General features: G+C 47.0%; 2 protein-coding genes across 11 annotated transcripts in view; both read right to left on the minus strand.

Annotated features, from left to right (window-relative positions):
- Positions 1–12630, minus strand: part of IL10RB (interleukin 10 receptor subunit beta) — a 41966-nt gene extending 29336 nt beyond the window's left edge. For 2 of the 7 annotated variants that reach the window (XM_061413346.1, XM_061413431.1), the window contains exons 1-4: positions 12423–12626; positions 9938–10061; positions 5341–5498; positions 3677–3843 (exon numbers count right to left, since the gene is read on the minus strand). In XM_061413346.1, coding sequence (XP_061269330.1) covers positions 3677–3843; positions 5341–5498; positions 9938–10061; positions 12423–12471 — 498 coding nt within the window. In that variant the 5' untranslated portion in view covers positions 12472–12626. Of the gene's footprint in view, positions 1–3676; positions 3844–5340; positions 5499–9937; positions 10062–12422 lie in introns of all 7 variants that reach the window. The other 5 variants (XM_061413596.1, XM_061413510.1, XM_061413289.1 and 2 more) reach the window with 4 other exon arrangements.
- A 1433-nt stretch (positions 12631–14063) lies between these two features.
- Positions 14064–16739, minus strand: part of IFNAR2 (interferon alpha and beta receptor subunit 2) — a 34326-nt gene continuing 31650 nt past the window's right edge. For 3 of the 4 annotated variants that reach the window (XM_061413251.1, XM_061413175.1, XM_061413227.1), the window contains one exon: positions 14064–15623. In XM_061413251.1, coding sequence (XP_061269235.1) covers positions 14880–15623 — 744 coding nt within the window. In that variant the 3' untranslated portion in view covers positions 14064–14879. The remainder of the gene's footprint in view (positions 15624–16739) is intronic. The other variant, XM_061413277.1, reaches the window with a different exon arrangement.

Genomic DNA, 16739 nt, shown 5'->3' on the forward strand with positions numbered 1-16739 from the left:
ATCCAGAGCCTGATAAGAAGTTTATTTTTGAGAGATTAGTCTGCCATCTTCTCGGTTTTCTGGTTTTTCAAATAAAGTCATTTTTCCTTGGCTCAATATCTTGTCTCTGATTTACTGGCGTGTTGTGTGGTGAGCAGAGTGAGCATGGAGTTGGTAACAATAGTTTCCAGCAAAATAAAGGGAATTAAAAGAGTACATACATACAGCCTGTATTTCCAGCATGGTTACAAATTCCTTATAAAAGGGCCTTATGAAAAATTTGCCATGTGAATAGGAGTTTCAATAGAAACTGAACAAAGACTCTGTTTTTACTTTAGTAATTGTTTACTTTTCTTTGGGTGCTGGGTTTGCTGATAGCTTGTCTCTTTTCTTTTGTTGTATTAGAAGCTGAGCTCACTGAAGGCAAGAACTGGATTTTACCAATTGAAACATGAAGAGTATAGTATAACTTCTAATGATTAAAAACAGAAATAAAAACAAAAATCCCTGGCTTTCATTTCCAGAAACCCAATTATCTCGAAAACCTTACAATGCATTTTTTTCAAGGCTAAACTCAGAGGCTGACACGTCAGAAGTAGATAGAGAAGAGATGTGAAGTCTTTTTTCTTTTTTTTTTTAACTTCTGGACAGCTTCTTCTTTTTCTTTTTTTTTTTTAAAAAGATTTATTTATATTTTTGCTGTGATGGTCTTTGTTGCTGTGCTCAGGCTTTCTCTAGTTCTGGCAAGCTGGGGTTACTCTGCGTTGAGGTGAATGGGCTTCTCACCGCAGTGGCTTCTCTCGTGGAGCACAGGCTCCAGGACACACGGGCTTCAGGAGTTGTGGCAAATGGTTTAGTTGCTCCACAGCACGTGGGGTCTTCCTGGACCAGGGATGGAACCCATGTCCTTTGCATTGCAAGGCTGATTCTTCACCACTGGACCACCAGGGAAGCCCCAACTTTTCTCCCTGCTGTCTCCCGCCAGGAAGAAAGAATTTCTAGAAGCTTTTAATGTTTTTAGCTCAGGGACCCGAACTGGTGGCACTCTCTCAGAGACACCTGCATTCTAAAAGGGAACCATTTAATCCTATTTCTTTCAGGCTGCTGTAAATAGAATGCAGAAGACTGGGTGGCTTATTGACACACATTTCTTTCCCACAGCTCTGGATACTGGGAAGTCCAAGATGAAAGCACCAGCAGATCTAGCCTCTCAGGAGGTTCCTGGTTCATAACTAGGCTTTCTTGCTGAGTCCTCCCCAAGAGGTGGAAGGGGTGAGGGAGCTCTCTGGGGCCTCCTTTCAAAGGGTGCTAAGACCATTCACAAGGGCTCCATCTTTATGATCTACCTCCTAACACCATCACACTGGGGATTGGAGTTCAACATGTGAATTAGCAGAAGGGTGAGGGTGGGGATAGAGGTAAAGAGACAAAACACTGAGTTGATAGCAAGATAAACTGGCAAAGGTGGCCCTGCAGGCGCTGGTGAGAGACGTGCACTGGGGAGCATGCAGCCTTTCCAGATCTCTGTGTGTTCACACCGAAGTCTTCAAACCCCAGGCAGAAGGAAGGGACAAACGTGTAACCAGATGCCAGTCCTGAGGGCATATTCTAGATAAGAAGCTAAAGATAGACTAGGTTTGCACTTCGTGCCTGGGGCAGGAGGCACTCAGGCCCTGGGTAACTGTGGAATCTGATTCTTAGGATGGGGAACACATGTACACCCCCGGCTGATTCATGTCAATGTATGGCAAAAACCACTACAATATTGTAAAGTAATTAGCCTCCAATTAAAAAAAAAAAAATCACAGTAGGCTGCTAGCTCCAGGAGTTATCTTTGTATCTCAGAGTTTAGCAGGGACCCCTGTGTTCAACAAGTGATCATAAAACTTATGGTTCTGTATTGCTTCCTAGGTACATGAAATCCCAGGGTCTTGATTATAAGCAAAATCATCTTTCTTGTGAAGAAGGCAGATATCCTGTATCATTTAACAAAGCATTTAAAAAAATCGAAGTGTAGTTTATACACAATATCTTAATGGTTTCAGGTGTACAACAGTGTGATCTGATATTTGTATACGTTATGAATTGATCACAACGGAGCCTTTTTTGGGGAAAATTAACTTGAGATTTTGGGGGACTACAGAGCATGTAGATATAAATTTAATTACATCATTCCTCAGACAATACAGGATTCCCAGGTAGCTCAGCTGGTAAAGAATCTGCCTGCAATTCAGCAGACCCCGTTTCGATTCCTGGCAAGGGTTGGGAAGATCCACTGGATAAAGGATAGGCTACCCACACCAGTATTCTTGGGCTTTCCTTGTGGCTCAGCTGGTAAAGAATCCGCCTGCAATGCAGGAGACCTGGGTTTGATCTCTGGGTTGGGAAGATTCCCTGGAGAAGGGAAAGGCTACCCACTCCATTATTCTGGCCTGGAGAATTCCATGGACTATATAGTCATGGGGTTGCAAGGTGTCGGACATGACTGAGCGACTTTCACTTCAGATAACACATATGGGTGACCTGTTCTTGCCAAATGCATGAGCATTAGTGATTTAATGTAGAGGAGATAACATATATGTAACATAACTTACATAACATATATGTAAGTCAGTTTAGGACCAGAAATGACATTTGGCTCAGAAGCACTGAAAGACTTAAAGGTGATCAAAGATGAATGAAAACAGCATTTTAACCTGTCTACACAAGGGGAAGGCAATCTCACATGTTGACCCATAACACATTGTTCAGGCAATGGGACACGTTTACCTTTCTTTTTACTTTTTTTCATATGTCATTAAATTCCTCAACAACCCTGTGAAGTAAGTTATTGCTGCTGCTTAGATGCATCAGTCGTGTCTGACTCTGTGCGGCCCTATGGACTGCAGCCTGCCAGACTTCTCTGTCAATAGGATTATCCAGGCAAGGGTACTAAGAACGGGTTGCCATGGCCTCCTCCAGGGGGGCTTCCTGACCCAGGGATCGAACCCAGGTCTCTTCCATTGCAGGCAGATTCTTTACTGCTGAGCCACCAGGGAAGCCCCAAAGTAGGTTATTATCCCCACTTTATTAATGAAATGGGTTATATGCCCATTTTTCAGACCTGAGAAGCTGAGGTCAAGAATGTGACCAGAGTCACACAGTGGCAGGGGCAACATGCCAGCAGGGTCTTTCCACTCCCAGCTCATGTTTTGAAAAGCACTGTTCCTGAAAGAGGAAGAAAGCAATGGGGAGAGGTGGGGTGAGTCCTATAAAATGTGACACCCACCATTCATCCAGGGCTGGGCTGCCCTGACCATGGACTTGACTATTCTGTGGTGTATGTGGGCCCTCATGCCATGAAACAGTAGTCATTCACTGGTCACCTGATTCTGGTGACCCCAAGTTCCCCCAGCCAGCTGCTGAGTCAGCTTGGCCTTCTCCAGCAATTTCCCTCTGGGGAGAGAAAGGCTTGTTCTCCTGCACCAGACCACCCAGGACGTCTGCCCTTGAAGCCCAGGAAGTGTGACCAGACATACCAGTCACCCCCAGAATGGGTAGCTTCTGGAGCTCAAAGGACCAGGCCTGAGAGCCTCTGGACCATAAGGTGCTGCCACCTGGCAAAGCTTTTCTCCATCATCATGACCTCCAGCCATGCTCCAGCTGAGCAAAGGACAGGGAGCTGGCCTCTGCAATGCGCATGATTCACCGCACTTACCTTTTCATCAGAGCCATTTTTCCAATATTGCACATGGTAAGTCCATGAGTTATAAATGTTCCTCATGGTCCACGGTTCAGGTTCATTCTCGATTCTTGGGGCAAAGAAACGCACATGTAAAGAATTAGCAAGTGCTTCTACTTGCATTCTGGGAGGTCCGATAGTGGCTGAGGACGAGAACAAAGCAAAATGACAATCAAAATTCCCATGTTAAAAACATCAACATTTACTTTTCGTAACTGGGCAGCCCAACTGGGCTACTGAAATACTCTGTCCTTGATACACCACTGTGGTGATGTTGACCGATGTGGCTGAGAACAGTTAGATTTTGTTTCTTAAAACAACAAAAAAAACCTTTTTACCTTTGCCTTTATTAATCAGGTTTGGTCCTTTCATATTTATTGTGATTTCTGATATATTTGCAATTACTCCAACTACATTACTTTGTGTTTTCTGTAAAGACTGCTTTTTTTGTTTTTAATGGCTCATTCCTTTTCCCACCTCCCTTTTATTTTAATTTTTTTTTGGTTGGGTTGAGTTTTCTTTATTTCCATTGCTGGGTTGGAAGCAAGAGATGGTATTTCTATTTTTAGTGTTTAACCTATATAATTAAACCACTTTCCAACAAATACATTTTCCAACAAAGTCTGAAACTACTCCCCTCTCCCCAAAGCTCTTTTACAAGACATTCACATGATGCGTTCCTTCAACTCATTTGGGTCTCTGGCCAATTGCTGCCACCTCAGAGAGAACTGTCTCACCATGCTATGTAAAAAGCACTCCCACCACTCCCTGTCCTGGCATCTTACTTTATTTTCTTTAGAGCCACGGTCAGTATCTGTCATAAAATACGTACCTGTCTATTTATCGTCTGTCTTCCCGATTGGAATGTACATTTCACGGGGCAGGGGTTTTAGTCTTGTTCACCGCGGTAGCTTCAGCACACAGTAGGTGCTGGCACACAGAAGGTGCTCAATAAGAACTGTGGAATGAATCATGAATGGCCCCTGGCAATCATGCTGTTTGAGTTATACCTTGTATTCTTGTGTGGCGACTGTTACATTTGGGGGGCTGCGAATAGGCCTGGGTTAGCATTCTACCCTATTTCTACTCTGCTAGAAGTTGAAGACCAGATAAGAACATTCATCATGTGTTTTACCGAAGCAAGTATAAATAGGTTCACGTGACATTTTGAAGCACTCTCCCATCATATAAACTTCAAGAGGCAAATATCGGATGCGGGGTTGTCATTGCTGAAAGCCCTGCCACAGAGGAAGCCTGGGTGTGAATTCCTGTGCTGCTTGCTCATCACCCCTGTGGCCTTGGGGCAAACCGCATATCTACTGATATTTGGCATCAGTTGCTAAAGAGAACTTCCATAAATGGCCCTAAGATAGGATCTGGAACCAGTCAGGAACCTGTAAGTCTGCTCACTGCAGAAGCAGAAACCTGTACTGTGTTTTCTGCCTTACACTGATCCTGGCCTGTCTCTCCCACAAACTCCCTTAAGGTCACAGCCTTCTTTGTTACAACCCCTTTGCTCCTCATCCAAGGCCATCCACTTGGTGGGCACTCAAAGAATTTCTGCCCATGGGCCAACCAAGGGGGAAATAATCAAGGCAGGGTGATGACATGACAATGAGATGAAAACTAAGGTGGCTTACTGTCATCCACAGGACAGAAGGTGATGTTTATCCACTCTGAACTCTCATCAGCAAATTCAGCCCTGACTCTCAAGGTGTGGTCACCATACTTGGAAAGACTTGAGAAATCGCATTCCGTCAACAAAATACTCGTGCATGTATCTTGGAATTTCCTGTAACTACAAAATCAGAGAAAAAAAAAAAAATCATGAGAATTCTATTTGGGAAATTAAAACAGAAGAAGTCTTGTTCAGGCTTCAGAAGCAGGAAAGCAGGCCCTTGACCTTGCTTCTGACTTGCTTGGACACTGCCTGGATTCCATGCCTGCCCGTAAGCACAGCTAGTCAGGTAGCATTTTAGATACGAAAGGGACTGGACCTTGGAATTCTTGAGCTTCTGGTGAAAGTCACTCACTTGTGTCTGACTCTGCAACCCCATGGACTATACAGTCCATGTTACTCTCCAGGCCAGAATACTGGAGTGGGTAGCCGTTCCTTTCTCCAGGGGATCTTCCCAACCCAGGGATTGTACCCAGGTCTCCCACATGGCAGGCGGATTCTTCACCAGCTGAGCCACCAGGGAGCTCCTGGAGGTCTGGCCAACCACTCCTGGTGGCTGGGGGTCTCAGTTTCAGTCTCTCTGAGGTTGTCATTGTATATGTGCATTTTCTAAACTGTGCTCCGTGGGACCTTAATGATCCTTGACGTATCATTAAGACATTTCAAAAATAATCCATCCCACGGTCAAACAATCTGGGGCAAAAACAAGGTGAAACATGAATAGATGTCTCTTCTCAACAGAACTTCTCAGAGCACGTGTCTGCTGCTGCTGCTAAGTCGCTTCAGTCGTGTCTGACTCTGTGCGACCTCATAGACGGCAGCCCACCAGGCTCTCCGTCCCTGGGACTCTCCAGGCAAGAACACTGGAGTGGGTTGCCATTTCCTTCTCCAATGCATGAAAGTGAAAAGTGAAAGTGAAGTCACTCAGTTGTGTCTGACCCTTAGTGACCCCATGGATTGCAGCCTACCAGGCTCCTCTGTCCATGGGATTTTCCAGGCAAGAGTACTGGAATGGGTTGCCATTGCCTTCTCCAAAAAGGGGTTGAGTATTCAACATATTTGACCGAGAAAGCTTCCCTTTTTGATTATGTATCTCTGAAAGTTGTGAGGCATAGTTTGTGAAATGTTGATATACACACATTAGCCAAAATAGGTATATCACAACGATTTCAAATAATGCCCTATATGCGACTGTGGCTCAATTATGCTGGAAAAATTATAAAAAAAACTCACTGGTCTCAGATCTCCAGGCCAACACCCAGAGGGAGGGTGGCAGAAACATGGTGTGGAAGGAAAGGGATGTAACTTAACCTCATAATAGCCTCAGGAACTATAATCAGTGCCACCTGATGTAAGGAAATCCAGGATCTTGTCTTGCAAAAAGTAAGATTTTGTCTGACTGGCACCCTCCTGCCTTGGTGCCAAAAACAATCTAGCTGCTCTCAGAGGTGACAACAAAGGTGATAAAAATAGTAACAACCAACATTTGTCAGCATGCAGGTGTCCAGCAGTGCGCTACTTCAACAGTACTACCTCACTGAATTTTCACAGGCGGGCAGAAATGACATCACCCTTATTCTACAGACAAGGAACAGGGTGGAAAGTCTAGAAACTCGCTCATGGAACTCAGGTCTGCTTGACTTCAGAGCGCCACCTGCACACTCCACCCCACTCTCAGGAGGCAGAGATAATTGGGCTTACTGTCTGCTTGTTTCACTAAATAGGCCATAAACACTTTCTCAATCAATCAACTTTTTATGGCTGCTTAACATCCCATCATTGGGAAAATCCAGGGGTCATTCCTTGAAGGGGCTTTTCCCACATGTAGCCATTTCGTCCATACATTTAAATTAACGCATCAATTGAGCAGAACACAGAGTCTTTCAGGTTATTCTGCAGTGACTTCCCTTTCATTAGGTCATTTTTAAATAGTATCTACACATACTTTTCTTTCCATTAAGTAGTTCTGTATTTACACCTAGTTGTTTTAGATGTTTCCATATTAAAAACACCAGTACATTCTCTGAAGCCCCACCCTTGGCCACCCCTATGCAATGCACACAGACAATGAGAGTTTGTGCTGTGTGACCACTCAGGCTGAATTCTAATCAAATGTTTTCTAGAGCCATAGAAGGGTAAACACATTTTTCAGGGTCAAATTTCTTCCACACCCAGCGTATGTTTTGTTTTCCCCAGCAGAGGCCCGGCTCGGTCTACACATCTATGCTCAGGAGACTGGAATCCAGGTTTCACTCTTAGTTATTTGCAGCTCTCATCTAAAAGACAAACATCTAAAACCAAACCCTTCTACTCCAATGGCAAAGAAACAAAGAACAGAACAATAAGAAATACACTATAGGGAGAGAGAGAGACAGAGAGGAAAGCTAATTTTCCACAACGAAACCCCCAGAGCTATCAAGACAGAGTGGAGAAAACACAGAGATGAAATTAACCAATCAAGGCTAGAAAATACACAGCATGGGAAAAAAATTAAGTCTCCGGCTGACCCATCTTAAGTCCTCGGGGAGACTGACAAAACTGGAACATGGACTGAGATGCCAGGACAGCACCACTGGCGAAACTGCCAAATCTTGATGCTGCTGCTGCAGTAATGTAAAAGGTTATCCTTGCTCTTATGAAACACACAATGACATATCAAGGGGCAGAAGGCATTATGTAGGACAGAGACACTATCAGTTCAGTTCAGTTCAGTTCAGTCGCTCAGTCGTGTCCGACTCTTTGCGACCCCATGAATCACAGCACGCCAGGCCTCCCTGTCCATCACCAACTCCCGGAGTTCACTCAGATTCATGTCCATCGAGTCAGTGATGCCATCCAGCCATCTCATCCTCTGTCGTCCCCTTCTCCTCCTGCCCCCAACCCCTCCCAGCATCAGTCTTTTCCAATGAGTCAACTCTTTGCATGAGGTGGCCAAAGTCCTGGAGTTTCAGCTTTAGCATCAGTCCTTCCAAAGAAATCCCAGGGCTGATCTCCTTCAGAATGGACTGGTTGGATCTCCTTGCAGTCCAAGGGACTCTCAAGAGTCTTCTCCAACACCACAGTTCAAAAGCATCAATTCTTCAGCACTCAGCTTTCTTCACAGTCCAACTCTCACTTCCATACATGACCACTGGAAAGACCATAGCCTTGACTAGACGGACCTTTGTTGGCAAAGTAATGTCTCTGCTAGAGACACTATGGCAGACCTTAAAAACTGGTGAATGTGGATATAGGCTATTTGGAAGTTTTCTGCATTATACTTGATATTTTGAAATGTTTTATTACTTGGGAATTATTTTGAACTAAAAAGTTTAAAAAAAAGTGTAAACAAGGTGATCTTATTTATCTTTCTCCTTCTTCTTTGACTCAGCAAGCTCTGGATATGGTGGTAAAACGAGGAGTGTAGGATCAAAGCATCTGAGACTTGCATCTCTCCCGGCTCACGGAGGGTGTCTGCACCCCCTCCCAGCTCACTGAGGGCGTGTATCTGCCTTTATCTGTTTCTGAGCCACACAGGAAGCAGGTGTGCGGCTCACTGCCCTTTGGCCTCCTGTTGCTGTTTTGCACCCGTCACAAAGATGCGTCACCTGCAGCCCAGCCTGTGACATATGGTGGCAGGCCCGGCACAGGGAGAAACTGACAGGGAGGGCAGGTCCTGGGAGCTCGGAACATCACTGAGGTCACACTCACCCTTTCTTCTTAAGCCTCTGCTGTCTTCAGAGGAGACAGCTTTCAACAGCCAGCAGCTCTCTTACAATTCAGTTTCGGGACACCACCTCAGAGTAGCTGAGCACCCACTATGCAAATGATCTGTACCTCCCAGCACTGAGGTATGCAGTTTATAACCTAGGCGGGTGAGTGGTAAGCTAGCAAGGGGCTTCCTGCCTGCTTTGCATACCTCGGTTTTCTTGGATAGCTCCCACTTACAAACTGTTGACTTTAAGCAATATTACTCTGGGCCTCCCTGGTGGCTCAGACGGTAAAGAATCTGGCTGCAATGTAGGCAACTTGGGTTCGATCCCTGGGTCGGCAAGATCCACTGGAGAAGGGAATGGTTATTCACTCCAGTATTCTTGCCTGGAGAATTCCATGGACAGAGGAGCCTGGTGGGCTACAGTCCATGGAGTGGCACAGAGTTGTCCACAACTGAGCAACTAACACTCTCATTTTCAGCAATACTACTCTAATAACTGGAAGATGGTCTCATCATTGGCATTTTTCTCTTAAAAAACATCAACAGTGATAAGCCTGATAAGTTCACATTGCAGCAAGCTGCCTTGGTGGCTGATGACACCCACGATCTATAGGCTAAAATGTCTGTCACACCATGAACCATCACAAGAAACAGGAGAAAGGATTTTACTGTCTGTTTTCAGGGAACAGAGCTTTCACAAGAATTCTGGGACAGAATGAAAAAGGCCAGGGGAAATGCTCTCCCTGGGCTATTATGGTCACTTGGGTGACAGCAGTCAGGCTCTCTCCTTGGTCCAGCCCAGTGACCAGCCCTGCCAAGGCCACCATCCTTTGGTGCCCTCCTGCCAAGAGCGGCCCAGACTTGCCTTTGGTACTGAGCTGTGAACGTCAGATTCCCCTTAGGAAAAGCAGGTGACTCCCATCGTAGAATATTCTTGAAATTAACTGAATTCATTCTGACATTTTCAGGAGGTGGAACCATTCCTAATGCTGTAAACATAAAGGGAAAAAAGTTGGCAACTCTCTTTCTCAAAATAGTTGCCCAAGAAAATAACCATGTCCAATACTCAGGTCATGTACTCTGGCTCAAAGTCTTCACATGGGCTTGTGGGAGAGGGAGACACGCTTTAGCAGTGCTGAGGAGTCTGAGATGGTATTTGAAGAGAAGAAATTGCTAAGGGGAGGACAGCAATAGAGACGTGGGGATGGATGAGGTGACCTGGAATTTGGGTGGTGGCAGAAAGGTGTGAGGGCTTTCCAAGTGGCTCAGTGGTAAGGAATCTACCTGCCAATGTAGGAAACGTGGGTTTGATCCCTGGGTCAAGAAGATCCCCTGGAGAAAGAAATGGCAATCCACTCCAGTATTCTTGCCTGGGAAATCCCATGGACAGAAGGAGCCTGGTGGGCTACCGTCCATGGGGTCACCAAAGAGTAGGACATGACTGAGTGACTAAAACAACAACAGAAAGGTGTGAGGGGGTAGATTTTAAATCTATTTCCAGATGTATAAACTTTAGACTTCCTGATACATTCGGTGTGAAGAAGTAGATGTTAATAGCCACTCCCTGCTTAAGCACCTTATGCTCTGACTGGGGCTGGGGGTGGAAATCAAACACCACCAAATATTCACTGAGAGGACTGTTGCTGAAATTGAAGCTCCAATACTTTGGCCGCCTGATGCAAGGAACTGACTCATCGGAAAAGACCCTGATGCTGGGAAAGATTGAAGACAGGAGAAGGGGACGAAAGAGGATGAGATGGTTGGATGGCATCACCAACTCAATGGACATAAGTTTGAGCAAACTCCAGGAGACAGCAAAGGAAAGGAAAGAGAAGCCTGGTGTGCTGCAGTCCACGGGGTTGCAAAGAGTCAGACACAACTGAACAAAAACAACAATTTTAGGATTTGCATTAGGTTTGAGATACTGAAGGATACATAAGTAGGAATGTCAGAGACAGCTGGATGAATAAGCCTGGGGCACAGAGGGTAGATTTGAGCTAGAGATAGAAATAGTTGTTAAACTTTTTAACAGAAAATGCCAAACATACACAGAAGTACAGAGAAGAGTATAATAACTGCCACTGGACCATCACCCAACTAGCACCAACAGATAGAAATTTGAAAGTCACGAGCCCATGTTGTTGTTGTTCAGTCACTAAGTTGTGTCCGACTCTTCTGCAACCCCATGGACTGTAGCCCACCAGGCTCCTTCTAACCATGGGATTTCCCAGGCAAGATTACTGGAGTGGGTTGCCATTTACTACTCCAGGGGATCTTCCCTAACCAGGGATCAAACCTACACCTCCTGCATTGGCAAGATAAATTCTTTATCACCAAGCCACCAGGGAAGTCCAGTGTTAGTGTTAGTCCCGCCACAGTGTTAAGACTCCTTGGCACCCCATGGACTGCAGCTGGCCAGGCTCCTTTGTCCAAGGAATTCTCCAGGTAAGAATACTGGAGTGGGTTGCAATTTCATTCTCCAGGGGATCTTCCCCTCCCAGGGAAGGAACCTGGATCTCCTGCATTGCAGGCAGATTCTTTACCATCTGAGCCACCAGGGAAGCCCAGAGTTGGTATTTAATGCCAAAGTTCTGCTGGTAGCCCCCAGAGAGGTAGTAGTGTAGGAGAACGGGAGAAGAGAACTGGGTATGAACTTGGCTGATAGAGGTGGAGAATCCCAGGGAGAAACAGCCTGATATAGGTGGGAGGGAAGCCGGAGAATGAGAGATCCATCAGAAAGGAAGGAGGGATCCATAGTGTTATTTGAACCTGGGCAGGCAGTTTGGCGGACTATCCTGTAGCCCAAGTGGTAAAGAATCTGCCTGCGATGCAGGAGACCAGGGTTCAATCCCTGGGTCGGGAAGATCCCCTGGAGGAGGGAACGGCAACCCACTCCAGTATTCTTGCCTGGAGAATTCCATGAACCGCTAGAGAAGCCTGGCGGGCCCCAGTTTATGGGGTCGCAAAGAGTCGGACACGACTGAGTGACTAACACACACACACAGTTTGGAGCAGGGCAGGAAAGGTTTCACTGGATTTAGAACTCAGAAGCCCTAGAGCTGTAGGAGTTGAGGGGCAGAATTCAGACTTTGGAGTGCTGGGCCTAACAGCCCGCCCAGGAACTTAAACTTTGAGCGCGCCTCTGGGGGTGTGCTCGGGGGAGGGCGGGGGGGTTGTCTTTGGGGGTCAACGCTGCCCGGCGTCGTAGCCACGCCTCCCGCTTCCCGCGCTCACTTCCTCCAGTCGGGACGCAGCGCCACAGGCGAGACGGGGTCCCAGCGCGGGCAGCCCCGGGGGTCGAGCTGACGCCCCGGAGGCTACCCGGCGTCCCCTCCCCGCAGACCCCTCACCTGACATCAGGAGGCAGCCGCCCAGCCAGCTCCGGAGGCTGCGCGCCATAGTCGCGCCGGGACCCAGGAGGGCGCTCAAGCGGGGGAGCCCCGCGGACAGCCGCCAGGCACCGGGGCACACCCCCCGACCCCTTACGCCGGGGTCGCACGTACGCGCGCCCGCCTGCCAACTCCGAGGCTGCTTCCGGGAACCGGGGGAGGGGCGGGGCGATAGAGGCCCCGCCCTGCAGGGCCCGCCCCCGTCTGGGCCCCGCCTCTCGCTCCCTGCTCCAGGGGCCGCTGTCAGCCGCTTGACTGTGGCAGAAAAGGAGGTGAAAGGGGACTTTTCCCCTGCGGGTGAGTGGAAAACACCGTTAGTAAAACAGGGTGCGAAATTGTACATGCAGTGTCCCCGATTACATTAAACGCATGCTTTGAAAGGAGCCCTCAAGTTAAATGAATACACTCCATATAGTAAAGAATGTGCCTGCAACGCAGGAGACCCGGGTTTGCTTCCTGGGTCAGAAAGATCCCCTTGGCGAAGGGCATGGCCATCCACCCACTCCAGGATTCTTGCCTTGAGAATTCCGTGGACAGAGGAGCCTGGGGGGCTGCAGTCCGTAGGGTCTCAAAAGAGTCGGATACGGCTGATAGACTAACACAGAGCCAACCCAGAGTTGGTATCTGGGTGGTGGGATTAAGGGTGGTGATGTTTTTTTTTTTTTTTTCTTCTTCTGTTTTTCCTGCTTTGTACTTTATTCAAAGAAGATGAGGAATGATCTTCAATATTTGGGAATACAGAGGTCTATCAGAAAATACAGCAATTCATTTTGAGCTAATTCTAATTCATCCTCTGTCTCTCTTTTTTTAAAATATATTTTTCCCTCCCTTCTTGCTGTTATATTAGTTTTTGTCCAGGTAAATGCTAACTCATATAGTGTTCAGTTCAGTTCAGTTCAGTCGCTCAATCGTGTCTGACTCTTTGTGACCCCATGAGCCGCAGTACACCAGGCCTCCCTGTCCATCACCAACTCCTGGAGTCCACCCAAACCCATGTCCATCGAGTCGATGATGCCATCCAACCATCTCATCCTCTGTCATCCCCTTCTCCTCCTGCCTTCAATCTTTCCCAGCATCAGGGTCTTTCCCAACGACTCAGGTTTTTCTTAACACTGTACCGTATTCCCCAAATTTTCTCCAGTGAACGGTTGCAGTCTCTATGATCGCCTCTCCCCCGCAAATAAACTGATTTTAAAGCATTCCATTAGCAAATCTAGCTTGAGAGGATCTTCTTTACTTTAACTCCCCTCTCCCCTCAGGGATAAGCGGCAACAGAGAACCAAGTCATTAACGTGACCAGAATCATTTCTCTCACAAGACTGCTGACAAAGGCTTAATTTCCTCCTTTTCAATGCGTTAGTAGCAGTGATGAGGTTGGAAAACCCAGAGCAGGGTAAGTACTAGGTGATGTAAGACACTGGCTGACTTCTGTCGCTAGAACATTCCACAGGAACACGAGCTCAGGGAGGCAGAAGGTCCCTTTGGCTCCCAGAGGCCACGAAGTAGAGGGAGTTTTGTGTAACCCAGAGATGCCAGCAGAACTACACATCTGCTGCATATATCTCCTGTCTAATAAGAAACAAATGTGGAAACATTTCCAAGTTCATATTAAAAAGTATGTTTTATTTTTTACCAACCACTGTACAAAATTATATCTTAAAATATGACACAGACCCTGTCCCTCTCCCTTATGCAAATGTTTCTCTATTAGTCACCTGTCTGGCACCAGAGTTATTATGTGTGTGTGTGTCTGTCTTCCTCACTCAGATTGAGGAGGGCTGAGAGTTGAATTCTCAAGAGTGTAGGCGACACAATATTATCTAGGGGTGCCCCAGACTTGGTTGGGGCTTCCTTTTTTCCAATCCCAACCCAGAGCATGTGCTTCTGTTTCCTCGTGCGTGTCCTTGCTTTCTAACTGCCCACCCTCCCTTCTCTTTTTCTGTGGCTTTTCTGGTCTTTCCTCAAGCCTGTGGGGGAAAAAAAAAAAAACCACTGCTGACTGCTGCTCCTGCTATGAACTCTGCTGAATGTCTTCCTTTTCTCTCCCTACTCCACACTGACCCGATTTAATAATTTCCCAGAAATCTTACAGGGCCCTGGAACATCGCCTGAAAACCACAGGGAACTTTGTTCTTTACTCTGGGAAACATGATGCAGAATCATTAGACATCCATGACAGGAAAGGGAACAGGCAGGGCATTTTCCCCATCAAGGCAAATTGCCTTGAACAGGTAAACAGTGCACTGAATAATAGCAGAATTCTCTGTTTCCCACCTCCCCTCCCCCCAGAGTGAGCATTTGCATAGATGATGTCACCAGTGTCCTACTCCTCCCCAGGGAGAACACTCGGAGGCCCCAAAGGAGCAAGTGCAGGTGCTGGGGGTGGGGGGTGATGTCCGGAGACAGCGTGTGTCCAAGTTAATTAAATTTTTTTAGATTCACTTGTCTTACTATATACCCATCCCCCATGTCAACATCTGACTCGGAAGTGTCACTTTTATCAGAAGGAGCATCTTGGGGCCTCGGGCACTCCGTAGAGGGGTTGGTGAAGGGCAGCTGTGTCCCTTCTTCACTGGCCACCAAAACGCTTGATTCTGTCTCGTTGAGGTCCTCCAGCTCGACTGTCTCTTCTGGACAAGATGGGGACATTAGAGTGACTTCTGAGTCCTTGTCATCCTCAAGGGCTCTCACACACACAGAGTTCAAATTCACGTTGAAGACGATTCTGCCCTCAGACCCCTCCGTGGAGTCACTGTCCTCCTCGGAAGTGGGGTCCTGCCACAGAGTCCCTCTCGTCTGGTAGCCCCCACTTGTGCCTTCTGACTGCCAGGGGCCGGGCCCTGGTGCCATGGGGGTCTCGGCGTCCCCCTTGGGCTCAGGCAGATACGGCTCCTCAGCACTGGGCTCACTGCAGTCCTCCAAGCTGCAGTCCTCCAAGCTGGCTGAAGTGGTGGAAGTTGGACACAGCTTGCCCGTTAGTCCGTGCTTGGTGTAACCACCTGAATTTAAGTGGGGAGCTGCCTCATTTTCGATGTCATTTTCATCGTCATAATTATAATTCCACACTTTCTTCTTCCTGTTGACGTGAATGACTTCCACGGTAGCCACTTTTTCCAACGGGGGCAGCTCGGGAAACACCCAGACTGACAGTTTATAAAAATTCTTTAAAGAAAAACAAAAAAAGAGAGAGAGAGTGATCAGTCCTGAGTGTTTGTTCTCTATCTTTTTGACATCTTAAAACTTAATGGAGTTAACTAACTGCACAGAGATGGGAAAGGTGGCCATGAAGATGATGACAGCAACTACAACAATAGCGGACAGTTACACAGGGTTTACTGTTTGCGGAGTACTGCTTTTAGTAAACTACACGTTATAATTCATTTCATCCTCACGACTTCTCTATAAAGTAGGCTTACTAGTCTTGCTTCACTTTACAATGCAGAGAGGTTAGGAAACTTGCCCAAGTTGCAAGGAACACTCAGTGGTGGAGTCTGGGTTTCAAACTAGGAGGCTGCCTGCAGTAGAGACTGGCCCACTCCTTCCCACTGCTGTCCCCTTGCTGCTTCTTGCTTGTTAGGGGAATCTATCCGTCAGTAGTTTTGATAGATGGATAGATTTCAACTGGATAGATTTCACCTCCGGATTGCTGACATTCTTATGGGTGTCAGGAAACTGAGTAAGGAGAGATTCTAGGGAGCTGATCCCACTGGGGTCAGAGGTCCCTGGACTGGAGGACCTTAGAGATGCAGGTGACCCCTAAAGGGTCAGAGTTGAGAAGGAACAGAGAGACTGGAGGTTGCTCTAACCCAGCACCTCCAAGATACAACAGGTGAGGTGGGCTAAGGAGACCGGCTACAATGGGGTCATGGTGAGGAGGGTGGTCGTGAGATTCCCTTTGCAGACCGTGAATCATCATCAGCATCCTTCTCCTTTCCATTGTCTTGGTCAAGCTGCCCAATGTGACAAGTCTACTTTTCCCTGACTCTATTCAGATACAGCCTTAGGATGAATTGTTCTATTGGGTTGTTTCGTCATTTTTCTTATTTATTTATAGGGGCTGTTTGTATAACCTTGGGCTTTCCACGTGGCCCTAGTAGTAAAGAACCTGCCTGCCAGTGCCAGAGACAGAAGACATGCGGATTCGATCCCTGGGTTGGGAAGATCCCCTGGAGTAGGAAATGGTAACCTGCTCCAGTATTCTTGCCAGGAAAATTCCATGGACAGAGGAGCCTGGCAGGCTATAGTCCATGGGGCCACAAAGCGTTGAACACGACTGAG

The sequence above is a fragment of the Bos javanicus genome, chromosome 1 (genome assembly GCF_032452875.1).
Source record: "Bos javanicus breed banteng chromosome 1, ARS-OSU_banteng_1.0, whole genome shotgun sequence".
Taxonomy (NCBI): Eukaryota; Metazoa; Chordata; class Mammalia; order Artiodactyla; family Bovidae; genus Bos; species Bos javanicus.